The following is a 14,570-nucleotide window of genomic DNA, read 5'->3' as shown; positions in this document are numbered from 1 at the left end:
GCACATGCCCTTCGTTTCATTCCTACCATCACAATAAATAAAAACAAATTAGAAATAAGCGCGAGGAGTATGTGAGAGGCAGCTGGAGAGTATAAAGAATGCCTCAGAGTAAACTAATTGAATGGACATAAACAACAGTCCTAAAACCTCACTAACAATTTACAAATAAAAGCAAATCCACTATGAGACATACACGCAAGAGTGGAAGTTAGACATAGGAAAGAAGAAAGAAGAAGTGGGTGCTGGCACAGCTCCGCTGATTGGAAGGCGAAGTTCTTAGGTACTGCAGGCTCTGGCAGTTCGCTGTGGTGCTGCTGTGTGCTTGTGAGGGGGAGTGTGTGTGTGCGTGCGTGCGTGCGTGCGTGCCTGCCTGCCTTGATCTCTGCAGCCTCCGTGTTCTTGGCCTTTGGGTTGCTGCAAGCGAGGTGGTAAGTCCTTGGCAGTTCCCTGGGCCCTGTGCTCCACTGCGACCTCAGGTGCTGCTGTTGGGTGTATTGAGGAGAGCAGTGCTTGCCTTGCAGCTTCTGCTGCATTCTTAGTGACTGCCTTTTTGATGGAGGTGCTGGGGACTCCACTGAGGCAACCCATGCTGAGAATCAAGCCCACATCCTCTGGGCTACCTAACCATTATCTCTCTAGCCCTCTTGCATTCTTTAGAGAATATACTGTTGAAGATTTTAAGCACCAAGTCTGTTGAATGTACTGAGACTTCTTCCTAATCTATTAATACTCTGTATGATTGAATCACTAATCCGAGATTATCTAAATTAAAATAACTGTTGCAACTGAGGAAAGCCTAGTAATTTTTTTTATTGGCACTGCAGCTCATGATATATGTACATATATTCCACGATCTTGGTGGTGGTTAACAGCCATTTGCAATTCCAATTCTAAGGGATCCAGTGCTCTCTCTCTCCTGGCCTTTGTGGGCAGTGCTCAGTGGACAGGGTTCATACTTGTGGCTAAAATACCCATAAACATAAAAATAAATTTTTAAAAAATCTCAAATTTTTATAAATGATAAGAAAGGTCTCTGCCATAGGGAATGAGTTTCTACATTGCATGATGTTTTCATCTTCGGCCTAACTTTGTGTTGAGTTGTATATATTATACCCCAAGCCTATTAATATTTTGAGCTCTGTGTGAAGGCAGAGAAGTGATTTTAATATCCTGGCACCTATAAATTATATTAATGAGGTTATTTTAGGGGTTATGGTAATACATTTGTTCAAAAAATAGGTAATGGTTTCTAAAATCAGTGATTACATAGGTAAGTAGCCAGTAGGCAATCAAAATTGTATTACCCTGTTCTGCCAAGTGTCAAGTTTCCTGTTACAGAAATGGTCATAATTTGAATGAGAAGCTTGAAGATGATTTAGTGCAGAAATCAGGTATTAATAATGATATTTCAGCAAATCATGTAATCTGGGATTTTGAATTATATAAAGGTTTTTCTTTGTTTAAATATGCTCTCTGTGTGTGTCCGCTTGACACACCTGAGAGGAGGGAATCTCCAGTGATAATTATCTCAGTCAGATTGGCCTATGAGTATCTGTGCTGGCTGGTTTTGTCTGTCAACTTGACACAAGCTGGATTTATCACAGAGAAAGGAGCCTCCCTTGGGGAAATACCTCCATAAGACCCAGCTGTGAGGCATTTTCTCAAATGGTGTTCAAGGTGGGAGGACCCAGCCCATTGTGTGTGGTGCCGTTCCTGGGCTAGTGGTCTTGGGTTCTATAAGAAAGCAAGCTGAGCAAGCCAGGGGAAGTAACATCCCTCCATGGCCTCTGCATGAGCTCCTGCTTCCTGACCTGCTTGAGTTCCAGTCCTGACTTCCCTTGGTGATGAACAGCAATGTGGAAGTATAAGCTAAATAAACCCTTTCCTCCCCAGCCTGTTTCTTGGTCAGGATGTTTGTGCAGGAAAGAAACCCTGACTAACACAGTATCCCTGTATGACATTTTCTTAATTGCTAATTGATGTAGGCCTTTGTGGGCTTGGGCTGTGTAAGAAAGGTAGCTGAGCAAGCCAGGGGTCAAAGGCAGTGAGCAGCTTTCCTCCGCAGCCCCTACTGTGCTCCTGTTTGAGTTCCTGCTCTGACTTCCCTCAGTGGTGGGTTGGGATTGAGAGTATAAGCCAAATTAAACCTTTCCGTCTCAAGTTGCTTTTGGTGTTTTTCATAGCAATAGAACTGGAACATGTATTATCTTTATACAGTTCTCTTTTCTTTGTTGTAAGTTCTTGACTATTTAAAAGGAAACCTTGAGGATACAGAGTGATTATTTGGATTTATATTGCTACATTATTACACATATCTCATAATTCAGTAAAAGAGTTTTTAATGTGTATAACAGTATTAATTTTGAATAAATTCCTGTTATTTAGGGAATTATGCAGGTCGAGGAACTACTGGAATGGTTGCTCGCTTTATCCCTTCTCATCTTAGTAATAAATCATGCAGAGTGACATCGCTGTGTTACAGTGAAGATGGTCAAGAGATTCTTGTCAGTTACTCTTCCGATTACATCTATCTTTTTGACCCCAAAGATGATACAGCACGAGAACTTAAAACTCCTTCTGCAGAGGAGAGGCGGGAAGAGGTAAGTTTACTCAAAACTAGATTCTTTCTTCGTGGTGAGAGGCCTGTAGTTCCCAAGAGAAGGCAGGATAGATGATCAGTTTAAGGTGCTAAGTTTCTTGAGCTAAAAAGGAGAGAAGTTTGAGGTCCTGGAGCTAGGGAAAAGGAGAAAAAAAAAAAAAAAAAAAAAAAAAAAAAAAAAAAAGAGGGAGGAGGGAGGAGGGAGGGAGGAGGGAGGGGGAGAGAGAGAGAGAGAGAGAGAGAGAGAGAGAGAGAGAGAGAGAGAGAGAGAGAGAGAAATAGAAAGTTAAAAATGTTCAAATAACTAAGTAAATGCATTGATTTTTCAGAGTTTCTGACTTAGGGAACATAGACTAGGCTAATAAGCAGGGCTGTAGAAATGAAATGATCTAAAGTTTAAAAGATACATAATAGAGAACGTTTAGGGGTTGGGGATTTAGCTCAGTGGTAGAGCGCTTGCCTAGCAAGCGCAAGGCCCTGGGTTCGGTCCCCAGCTCCGAAAAAAAGAAAAGAAAAAAAAAAAAATAGAGAACGTTTAACTTTGTAGATGCTTGGAGAAAAGTCAGTTAAGACAGTAGAACATGTGATGATAAATGTCCAGAAGATTCAGTGCGTTGCTATACCGAGTGCCACCCTTACTGTTGACTGTTCATATGTAGGTAGGCAGCAGTTCCGTCATCTCACACTTGTGCCTCTTTTTTCACATGTTACTAGCACGTGACAAGAGCCATAGGTTCATTCTATAACATATATATGAGAAAGTGGGAAAAGTTTAAGAAGGTATTTATATAAAAGTGGGTGAAAGAATTGAATTACTGTGACCAAAGTATAAAAGTAGGAAGGTAGAAATAGTACACTTTCCACAGTGTACAGCCATGGGAACTTGTTTGGTTTAGTTTGTTACAGTTTTCCTAACGTGCCAGCTATGCTGACTGCTAAAAATGTTTGTAGACATACTTTTAATTATTATCGTATATGTCTAGTTGTTTTGTTTGTATGTTTGTCTCTGTATCATGTATGTGCTTATTGTATGACAGAGGCCAGAAAAGCATATCTCACCCTCTGCTGGCCTCAAACTCAGAGATCTGCCTGCCTCTGCCTCCTGATTAAAGGCATGTGCCACCACTGCCCAGCAAATTAATTAATTACTAGTTAGTACTGGTTTGGTTTTAGCTAAATGTCTGCTAATGGGCTTATTTTGTTGTTTGACTTGTGGTACTGGGGATTCGACCCAGAGTCTCACATGACAGGCGAGCGCTGTTAGACAACTGTCTCAACATTTTGTACATTTAAAGGAAGAGCAGCAGTAGCAAATGTATGATTCTTAAGAGATGTAAACTAAATTCAGTCGTGTATAAACTGATGACACTACCGTTCTTAGGTATGGTTGAGGGGAAGGTTTTTATTGTAGATATGAGGGGGGAGAGTTCAGCCAGAGGTATCTGGAAAAATCCTGAGCGGAGAGAGAAAGTAGTAACTGAATGTGGCCAGCAGATTGCATCTGGCCATGAAGAGAGTGAGGATAGGGAAAGTGAGAGGTGAGGACTGAGAGAGCAGACAGTGGGAGCGAGCGTAGCCAACCTAACTGGGTTATATGGAGAAATGAGAAGCTGGGATGGGGGAAGACCATGAGCTAGAGAAGTATACAGAATGGGGTGAGTGAGAAAAGCCAATACCAGCATGGACTTTGGAAGTGAAAAACAAGTACTTGTGATACTGAGGGAGCCTGGAGGCCATCATGAGCTCTGGATGCTAATAGGCACCACAGATAGACATTTGTCCCCTCTGCCAGTGATAAGGAATTGGCTCCTGTGGTAGAGGGGAACAGGCTTCACAAGTTCCTGGGGAATGCTGGCTTTGTCTAACCTCCAGAATTTGGGCTTGACAGTTGTTATTATAAAATTAGCAAAAAATATCATCTTGTAGATGAATTTTAGGATGTTGACTGTGACAGTACATTTATGTAAAGTAGAAAAATTATAAGCTATTTATGAGCTTTTTGGACTGGTTGAAAGCGAGTTCTGCTATGTCGTTTTGTTGCTGCTGTATAATTTCCCTTTGAGACTTGGAGAGTACGGTTGCAGTCAGACTCTGTGACTGAAGATAATGAAAAATTTGGAAGTGCACAGATGCTTTAAGTGGGCCAGCCAGTTTTGCCTTGGCCAAAGATGGATATGTCACCGGGGTGAATGCGGAGTCATTTTTATGGAGCTCTTTTCTTAGTATGCTTTGTTGAATTAACCAAATTAAGAACAATAATTTTAAAATCTGAATTATAAAAATAAATCATACTTATTATACTTGACCAAATAAGAGTTATGTATGTGTATGAAACTAAGGAGGTATCGTCTTAATTTCCATAATTTTTCATTTGGTAGTTTATGTTAAAACTTCATTTAAGCCAGCAAGTTCCTGGCATTCTCCTGTCTTTGACTCTCTTCCCCCGAGTGCTGGGGTTACAGATGTGCCTTACTATGCCCACCTTTTTCCATAGATTTTAAGGATTTGAACTCAGGTCCTCATGCTCATACAGCAAACATTCTTACCACCAAGTTAATATTATGTGTTCACTAAGTAATTGTCACTATTGATACTCCACCATATTAATCAATGAAAGCATGCTAAGTGAAAAAAGACAGACACAAAAAGCTACATATTGTATTATTCCATTGATATGAAATAAAATACACATGTCTTTAAAGAAAGAAAGTAGATTCCTAGAATGCATATCATTAGATTTGGCAGCAAGAGCATTTACCCACAACCTGTTTGTCTCACTGGCCTCCACTAATGACCATTTACCACAATCTGTGAATTTGGCAAATGTTTATTCATTGGTGTACAAGTTCGTTTTTATCAACTTGACACCAGTGTAGATATATCTGGAAAGAGAGAATTTCAATTAAAGAATTGCCTCCATCAATTTGTCCTGTGGGAATGTCTGTGGAGTCATTTTCTTGATTAATGACTGATGCACAAAGGCCCAACACACTGTGGGCACTGTCACTTTTGGGCAGGTGCTCCTGGGTTGTATAAGAAAGCGGGTTGAACCCTGGAGGCCAAAGCAGAAAGCCACATTCTTCCATGTGCTCTCTTTTGGTTCCTGCTTGAGTTCTTGCCCTGATTTCCCTTAATGATAGACTATGAGCTGTAAGGCGAAATAAACCCTTTCCTCTCCAAGTTGCTTTTAAGCCATGTTTATCATAGCAGTAGAAAGCAAACTAGAACATTCGGTGACCTTGGCAGTGTGAGCCCTCAGGAAACAGGTTTTTTTGCATCAGTAGAAGAACTTTGAGCATGTTGTGAGAAGAAATGGATATAGGAACAGACCAGTGATTATTGACTCAGGGCATTTGAAGACCGGAGAAGGCAATAGAAAGCACAGAGGGAGCACTGGGGCTTTGAGCATGGCTGTGACTCAACTTTGAGAATGACTGTGAGTTAGGAAGCTACAAGGAGAAACAAATTCATAGAATTCAGGTGAGAAAATTCGTGTCCTTTCTACAGGGCTTTATTTTATGTTTTTTAAAGCCACACTTTGTATATTGTAGAACAAATTTGGGGAAAGAAATCATCCTTTCAAGTGGGTCAGTAGGACTAGTCTTGTCTAATTGTTATTGCTCTAATGGTGAATGGGATTAGAAAGAACACTGTTTTCACAATCACTGCCAAGTAAATGACACATGTTGGATTATTTGGGGATATAAAAATGGTTCCTCAATACATGGGAGGTTAAATTCATGTTATTACAAAAACTAGAAAGCAATTCGGTTCGTATCCGCTTGCATCCCTAATGTAGTCCTTTTGCTTACAGTCCATCCTTCGTCACCTAATGTAACCCTTTCTTGGTCTTCTTTCTAAATTTTTGAACTTTGCTACATTTCCATGTGTGTGTACCAAACACAAACACATCTTTATTGTAGGCTAGGTTCACATATGAGGCACAACATGCAGGTTTTCCTTAGTTTCTGTTCTTGCTTGATCTTCTACTTTCCAGGCCTCCTTTTTCCCCTCAGATGCCATGATTTCATTTTTCTTTACAGATGAACTGTATTTCATTGTGTCTGTGTACCACATGTGCATTTTCTGTTCATTTGAATAGAGCAGTAGTAACCATGGGTGTGCAAGCCATCTCTGTGGAAGGCCATAAAGACCTTTGTGTATACATACACAACGCACGCAAGCACTCACGCATACACTGACACACACACACACACACACACACACACACACACACACACACACTCCCCTCCCCCTTCCTGGGGTTAAACTGACACATGTGTAGGGTGTGTGTGTGTGTGTGTGTGTATGTGTCCAGGAATTGTATAGCTGGGTCATATGATAGTTCTATTTTTTTTAAAGCAGGAGAAAAAGTTACTTGCTAAGAACATGGCAGAAAATGGAGAAAGTTTAAAGTAAGTGATGAATGAGTGGAATGGATACTGGGGAAACCTAGAGAAGTGTTCCAGAAAAGGTAAAAAATGGTGTCATAGTTAGGTGTGTTATAGGTCAAAGTGATTGACTGACCTACTTCCAGCTGGACAGTGATTAGAAGTCATTATATGTTCATTCATTTCTTCTTCCTTTTCTCTTCTCTCCCTGTTCACAACTTCCCTCCCCCTTCCTGGGGTTAAACTGAAGCACATGCCCTACCACAGAACTGTATCTTATCTGGACAACCACCACCACCACCACTACCCCTCCCCTTCCTCTTCCTCTTTTTCTTTTTAATTTTGAGACAAGGTGCCAGTGAGTGGCTTAGGCTGTTGTTATTCATAGCTTAAGTGGGTCTTGAATTTATGATCTTCCTGCCTCACCTGGGATTGCAGACTGGCATAGTAAACCTAGCTTCCATGTATACAATTTCAAAGTTGTATTTGTGCTTTTCATGTTGAGGTAGTAAGTATGGACTGCAGCACCAGTGGATGTTTATCATCATGGGCACTGTGGAGACTGATAGAGCATTAGCAATGTTTCATGTATCGCTCTAACATCTCATTGCCATACTTGAAGGACAATTTGGGGATAGACATGCTCCACTAACGTCTGCTGTAAGAATTGAGGACAAGAGATTAACTTAGTGGTACAGTATCTACCTTGGATGCACAGGGTCCTGGATTCAGTTCCCATCACCAGAATAAAAGCCGAGAGCAAACCCAATTCTTTTTGAGGCTCACATAGAATCTGTTTATGATTGATTACCTTTCAGTTACGACAGCCCCCAGTTAAGCGCTTGAGACTTCGTGGTGATTGGTCAGATACTGGTCCCAGGGCACGGCCAGAGAGTGAACGAGAACGAGATGGTAACTATACTTTGGCCAGCTTTTTGTGACATGTTGTATTTAAAGAGTTATTTATCTTGTCTGTATAATTGTTTTTGTCTGCATGTATACCATGCTGTGCTTTGTGCTGTCGTGGAGGTCAGAAGGGAAGCACTGGAATTATAGATGACTGTGAGCCACCTTGTGGATGCTGGGAATTAAACCTGTGTCCTTTTGAAGAGTAACCAGTGCTCTTAACCTCTGAGTCATCTCTCTCTACCCCTTATTTCCATTATTTTCAATTGTAAATGACACTACCATGATATTTTGGTAAATTTGTGCAAGTACATCATAGGATAAATTCCTAGAAGTGGAATGGCTGAGTCACTGGATATGTATATATAACTTTTATATACATATACATAAACAAGCATGTACACACACACACACACACACACACACACACACACACACACACACACACACACACAAAACTTTTAATGCTAGATTTAGCTCAGTGGTAGAGCACTTGCCTAGCAAGCACAAGGCCCTGGGTTCGGGTCCCCAGCTCAAAAAAAGAAAAGAAAAAAAACCTTTAAATCAATTTACCTGAATATATTTTACTTAATCTATAACCAAAATTGTGTTCTAAATATTATTAGACCTTTTATAATCAAAACAATATCCTAAGTATGTTACCCCTTTTTTTGTTTTATAATATTCTTAAATATATGGCTACACTATATAAAGGTAGCTTCCATGCCTGTAATCCCAGGCCTTTGAAGGCTGAGGCAGAAGGATTATTCTAAATTCAAGGATAGCCAGGACTACACAGTAAATTCCAGACCAACCTAGTCTATAGAATGAAGAGACTGCCTCCAAAAAACAAACCAAATGAAAGATGTATAAAATTGTATATTAATTACATTTTTTATCTGACCTCATACTCTGTTTGACTTTTGAACTTGTGTCTTGCTGTGTACTCCTGACTCCTCTCATACTTGCTATCTAGTCCACCACTGCCTCCAAGACACAATTGCTTGTGACACCAGTCCTAACTCCCAAGTCTTCCTGCTTCAGCTACAGAGTGTTAAGTTTTCATACTTCCATTTCAAAATGCCCTTGATATCCCCAACACTGTAAGAACATAAGATGTTCTTAATATTTCCCATGGTGTAACAAAATAAAATGCCCTTAAAGAGAAAAAAGCAAACAAATACATTTATTTGAACAAAGAAAAGGACTAACATTGAAAAGACAAATTACATATTCTGTCAGCCAGTTGCAAATATCTGTGGCCATACAGCTCTGAATGGACTTAATCCCATCAGATACCTAGGACTTCACAGTAACTAATAAGAACTGTTTTCGAGGAATTGAAGTAAAGACCCAAGGCTGTTTGTTTGATAATGTAGTGTGAAAGCAAGCCTTTTCTTCAGTTTACTCCACTTGGAGTTCATAAGCCCTCCCTTCCTTCTGAGGGCACATTTATGACTGTGAATAGACAGTGATGGAGCAGGGATGGGGGATAGAAAGTCACCTAAGGACAGCATAGATGGAGAGGGGGACTTCCTCCACACACATGGGCAGTCACATAATTACCATACAATGTGGTGGGGACTCTGATGACTTTTATCTGTTCATGTTAATTACTTAGGCAATTCGTTCTTTAATTTCTAGAATTTTAAAGGCCTTCAGATCTAGGTTTCGTATTATCCTGACTTTGCTAAACTTACTGATGAAATTTATGTTGTAATAGGAGAGCAAAGTCCCAATGTGTCATTGATGCAGAGAATGTCGGATATGTTATCAAGGTGGTTTGAAGAAGCAAGTGAAGTTGCCCAGAGCAACAGAGGAAGAGGAAGACCGCGGCCCAGAGGTAATTGTCTTACTGGTTAGGTCACCAGAGAGCTGGCAAAACTGCTTATGGGAGATAGCTTTTTGCTTTTGTTCTTGGATTTTTTTGTGTGTAGTTGGTCCGTGTGGTTTTTTACTTTAGGTATTTGCACTTCGAGACAGGATTTCTCTGTGTAGCTTGACTGTCCTTAGAACATGCACTATAGACTAGTCTGGCCTTGAACTCAGAGATCTTCTGCCTTTGCCTCCTGAGTTCTGGGATTAAAATTGTGCATCACAACACCCAGCTGGTAGATAGTTCTTGTTGATATTATCTACCGATAACTGAATTGCATGTTTGGTTTTTTTTTTTGTTTTGTTTTGTTTTTTTTTTTTTGAGCTGAGGACTGAACCCAGGACCTTGCGCTTGCTAGGCAAGCGCTCTAACACTGAGCTAAATCCCCAACCCCTCTGAATTGCGTTTTGTAACCAATGTAGTCCTATCTCTCTTCTGATTCCACTAGACCCAGCTATTTAACTTATTTCAAAACACAGGAAACAAACGATTGTCAATTTTAAGTCCATTTCCAAAACACTTTGAAAATTGGAAGTCTGCAAAAGTCTAAAGTGTGTGTGTGTGTGTGTAATTAGAAAAAGTAATTATTTAAACATTTTTATTTATCTACTTGATATGTGTATGGTGTGAGTGTGTGCATGGCAAGGTCAGAAAACAACTTGGAGAAGTCAATTTTCAAACTCAGTCCAGCTTGTCAGCAGGGTTCCTTTCCTGTTTAACCATCATTCTGGCCCAAGATTGATTATTTTAACAAGAATGTGTCATTGATTCTTAGCCCTGTTGGTTAGACTATTTGATTAAATGGAGAGAGCACTAGTGGCTATAATTGAGATACTGAGATACTGAGTGTCTTAGTTCGGGTTTGTATTGCTGTGATAACCAAAAGCAACCCGGGGAGGAAGAGGTTGATTTGGCTTACACTTCAGTATCACTGCTCATCCTTGAAGGAAGTCAGGACAAGAACTCAGACAGAGCAGCAGCCTGAGGCAGGAGCTGATGCAGAGGCTACAGAGGAGTGCCACTTGCCCTCCTCAGCTTTCTCAGCCTGCCTTCTTCTAGAACTCAGGACCACTGGCCCAGGGATGGCACCACCCACAATCATGGGCTGGGCCCTCTCCGTCAATCACTAAGGAAGGAAATGCCTTAAAGCTGGTTGACGGAGGCATGTTCTCAATTGAAGTTCTCCCCTATTTTCAGACAACTCTAGTTGACATAAGACTTAACTAGAACACTGAACTTTTATGTTGGTGTGTGTTTTCAGGATATTTCTGTAGAGGTTTGTTTGTGTTTAATTTTTGCATTTGAAATTTGAGTTTAAGGCTGGGAAGATGTGTCAAGAGCGCTCACTGCTCTTGAAGATGAACAGAGTTCAGTTCCCAGAACCTACATGACTGTTCACTACTGTCAGTGACCCCAGTTCTGGAGATCCTGCATCTTCTTCTGCCCTCTGCAGGCACATACGTTCATGTCACCTACACACTCATGCATCTAATTTAAAAATGACTGGATCTTTTAGAAACTTGGGTTTGCTTTAGTGTGTGCTCTTTTGAAGGTGGAACAAATGAGCCAGATGTCTCAGCCCTTCCTACGGTGCCATCGAGCCCTAATTTGGAAGTGGGTGAAACTGCAATGGATGTAGATACGCCAGCTGCACTTCTTCAGCCTTCTACGTCCTCTACCGGGTCAGTTCAGGCTCAGGCGGCCGCAGCTGCCATAGAAAGCCCTCGTTCCACCTCTTTGCTGTCTTCTCCAGATAGTGAACCAAGGCAGCCTGTTGAGGCGTCTGGCCACCATACACATCATCAATCTGGTGAGGATGATATTATTCAAGTAGGTTGTTTATGTGGTGATCTCTGACAGGGAACACCTTGTAGTCTGTTTTGAAAGATTCTAAATTATAGTAATTTCTTGCTGGAATAAATAGTCAAAATTATTTTTAATATACAAGCATAACTTAAACACAAAATTCAAGTGTGTCCAATTTGCATGAATTTTTACAAATAGTGAATCTTTAATATATGTAAGTTAATTTTATTTAAGGTAATAGCAGGTAGTATTTTGACATAGTTTTATACACTGGAAGTTATTTACAAACCATTATTAATCAAAATACTGTTTTAGATTTACTAGGTTTTATGTCTGTATTAAAATGACAGGAAAATATATCTCATTATTTCCATTGTATTTATATTACCAATTTTTTCAAATTATTAAAGACTTTGAATATTCAAAATAGTGAATCTGCAGTGGTCCCTTCTCAAAAACATAGTATGTTTTAGCAGAAGAGTTATTTTCGTACAGTATATATGAAAAAGAATTATCTTACTACTTCTTTGTCTTTACGGTACTTGATGTTAGTAAAAAATATCAGCTCATAAATTCTGTTAACATATTTTCCTCTCAGTACAGTAATATCTCGTTTTCCCACCCCAACTGTAGAATATACTACTATTTACAATAATTTCAATAAATATATAGTTTACGTGAAATTTTAACTATACATTTATAAATATTATAAAAATAATCATTTACTATTTTTAAGTTCTTTTAAGGAGGCATTTTACTTAATACAGAACAAAAATATTAGCGAGGGATATAGTTAGAAATAATGCTGGTCCCTAAAGTAAGACCTCTGGCAGGTTCCTCACAGCTTCACTTCCAAGTTGTCACTGATGCCAGATCCCGGGCAGTGGGGCATTTTAAATTAAGTACTGTTTTATCACTATCTTCCATTTTTTTTATAATTAGTACTCACTTTCTATGGGAATAGAAGCCAGGGCTAGATGCATAACTCTTAACACCATGAACAAACACTATGTATGTTTATCAAAGCAGGAAGCGGAAGCCGAGTTAGAAAGCCAGCTCTTCCACATTTCACATGGCATTCAGCTTGGGGGATAAGGAGTTGGAAGTAGACCAAAACTAGTAAATTAGTAAAGATAAGAAAATCTTTAAGTATTTATTTTTATTTCGTGTGTCTGTTTTGCCTGCACATAGGCATTTGCACTGTGTGTGCCTGAGGAGGCCGGAAGAGGTATACCAGTTTCAAGTCCCCATGCAGGGGCTAGGATCTGAACCCAGGTCCTCTGTAGGGAGTAAGTGCTCCTGACTTCGGAGCCATCACTGTAGCCTCAAGATATATTTTTAAAGTGCTAGTGTTGTTGCAAATATTCTGACAGGCTGTAAGCAATTACCAGTTATTGGGAAACTTAGCTTAAAAAGATTCTGTAGCCTAGTTTTTAAGTTGTACTGAGTCTTAACTAGTCCCACTTATTTCTTAAACACATTTGTGAGTTAAATATTTTTGGAGCCTTTTGAGAAATGTTTTCCCTAGCTGTGCTGTGCATTTTTATACCACAGTTTAAACTGCTGAACTGCTTTTAGTGTCTGATATATAAGCTCTGAAGAATAGTTTTGTGATGGCCACATGATCATTGTTTGAATATTATTTGGTACCTTTGTCCATAAAAATTTCAAAGAAAGGAAATGTTTTTGGATGAGTAGATTGAGAATTTTGTTTAACTTTTATAAGCTATGATTAGAATATATTCCTATGTCTAAAATTGTGCCAGTTCTGAGGAGAATGATTTGGTGTGAGGTATAAAATATGCTTATGGTTGTTTCTGCAGTAGCCCTTCATATCCTGTCATATCCATACATACCAACTGTAAGGATATAATGTTTTTGTTTTCTTTTTCTGATCCTTTTGTACTCACCAAAGCCTGTCCAAATCCAGATGACTTAATAAACACTGGGAATTGTCCATTGTAAGAATGTAGTAGGTGGAACTGTCAGTCTGGAGTGGTAATGTCTGTTAACACTTTGTGTAAAGCTAGATATGTGGAAATGACTGTCTAGACTCATCTTGCCGTGGATACCTCTTTATGTACATGTTTATGCCTTTCCTTTGTCATTTTAAGTAGTTGACAACAGACAGTGAGAATGAAAACTTGCTCCAGTGCTTCAGGGTCTGTAGTCTACCTGAATCTTCTGGTGGTGATGATGAAAGTCACACCACAAATTTCAGTGAACAGTCAGAAGGCAGTCTTTCTCTCAGTGCCTTTGCATGTTTATTACCCTTCATGGTTTTTAAAGTACTCTGGCTTGCCCTTCTGCCCTCCATAAGCTGCAAGCTTCCTCACAGCGAAGAACAAGAACACTTATTTCCTCCACCATTTCAACTTCCTAATGCCCACATGTGAGTTGCCTAGAGAAATGTAGCTCTCCTCTCACACCCGGCTGGAACAGTTAGGCACATACCTTTGCAGCTTCCCCAGGACTGACTCCCGTTCCCATGCCTTCCCAGCTTCACTTTTTTTCCGGTGTCATTATTGCCTTTTTTGCTGAATTTTCCTTCTAATCTCAAACATACTGTTATTTCTGTCCTTAGACAGAAAGGCTTTCTCGTTCATGCTGCATTCGTCCAAATAAGGCAGCTCTACTTCTTCACCTCCTCATTTCTCTGCAACCCCATCTTCATACCCTCCCCATTTATTCATGGACCAACTCAAAGTTGCTTTTTGGCCTCCTTTTCCTGTAGAAATCTTGGCAGTCACCAGTGAGCTGCTTCATGCCAGTCATGAAAACATTAACATTTGTGCTGCTCATGTGTATGTGTCTGTGTGTGTGTGTCTGTGTCTGTCTGTGTGCGTGTGCACACATGCACTTGTACATACAGATCAGAGGACACCTTTCATGAGTCTGCTCTGTCCTCCCACTAAATATATCCCAGAGACTGTTAAACTTGGTGGAAAATGCCCTTCTCACTGAGCCATCTCACCAGCCCTTACCGGTCCTT

At 40.0% G+C, this 14,570-nt stretch overlaps 1 protein-coding gene across 1 annotated transcript in view; it reads left to right on the top strand.

Annotated features, from left to right (window-relative positions):
• Window positions 1-14,570, top strand: part of Dcaf6 (DDB1 and CUL4 associated factor 6) — a 100,767-nt gene that overhangs the window by 34,512 nt on the left and 51,685 nt on the right. Inside the window, exons 7-10 of the mRNA XM_032914922.1 lie at window positions 2,386-2,600; window positions 7,809-7,902; window positions 9,620-9,739; window positions 11,325-11,582. Of these exons, the coding sequence (XP_032770813.1) occupies window positions 2,386-2,600; window positions 7,809-7,902; window positions 9,620-9,739; window positions 11,325-11,582 (687 nt within the window). The remainder of the gene's footprint in view (window positions 1-2,385; window positions 2,601-7,808; window positions 7,903-9,619; window positions 9,740-11,324; window positions 11,583-14,570) is intronic.

This window comes from Rattus rattus, chromosome 10 (assembly GCF_011064425.1).
Source record: "Rattus rattus isolate New Zealand chromosome 10, Rrattus_CSIRO_v1, whole genome shotgun sequence".
In the NCBI taxonomy this organism is placed as follows: Eukaryota; Metazoa; Chordata; class Mammalia; order Rodentia; family Muridae; genus Rattus; species Rattus rattus.
Note: the sequence above shows the minus strand (reverse complement) of the source record. Positions and strands in the feature narration are given on the sequence as shown.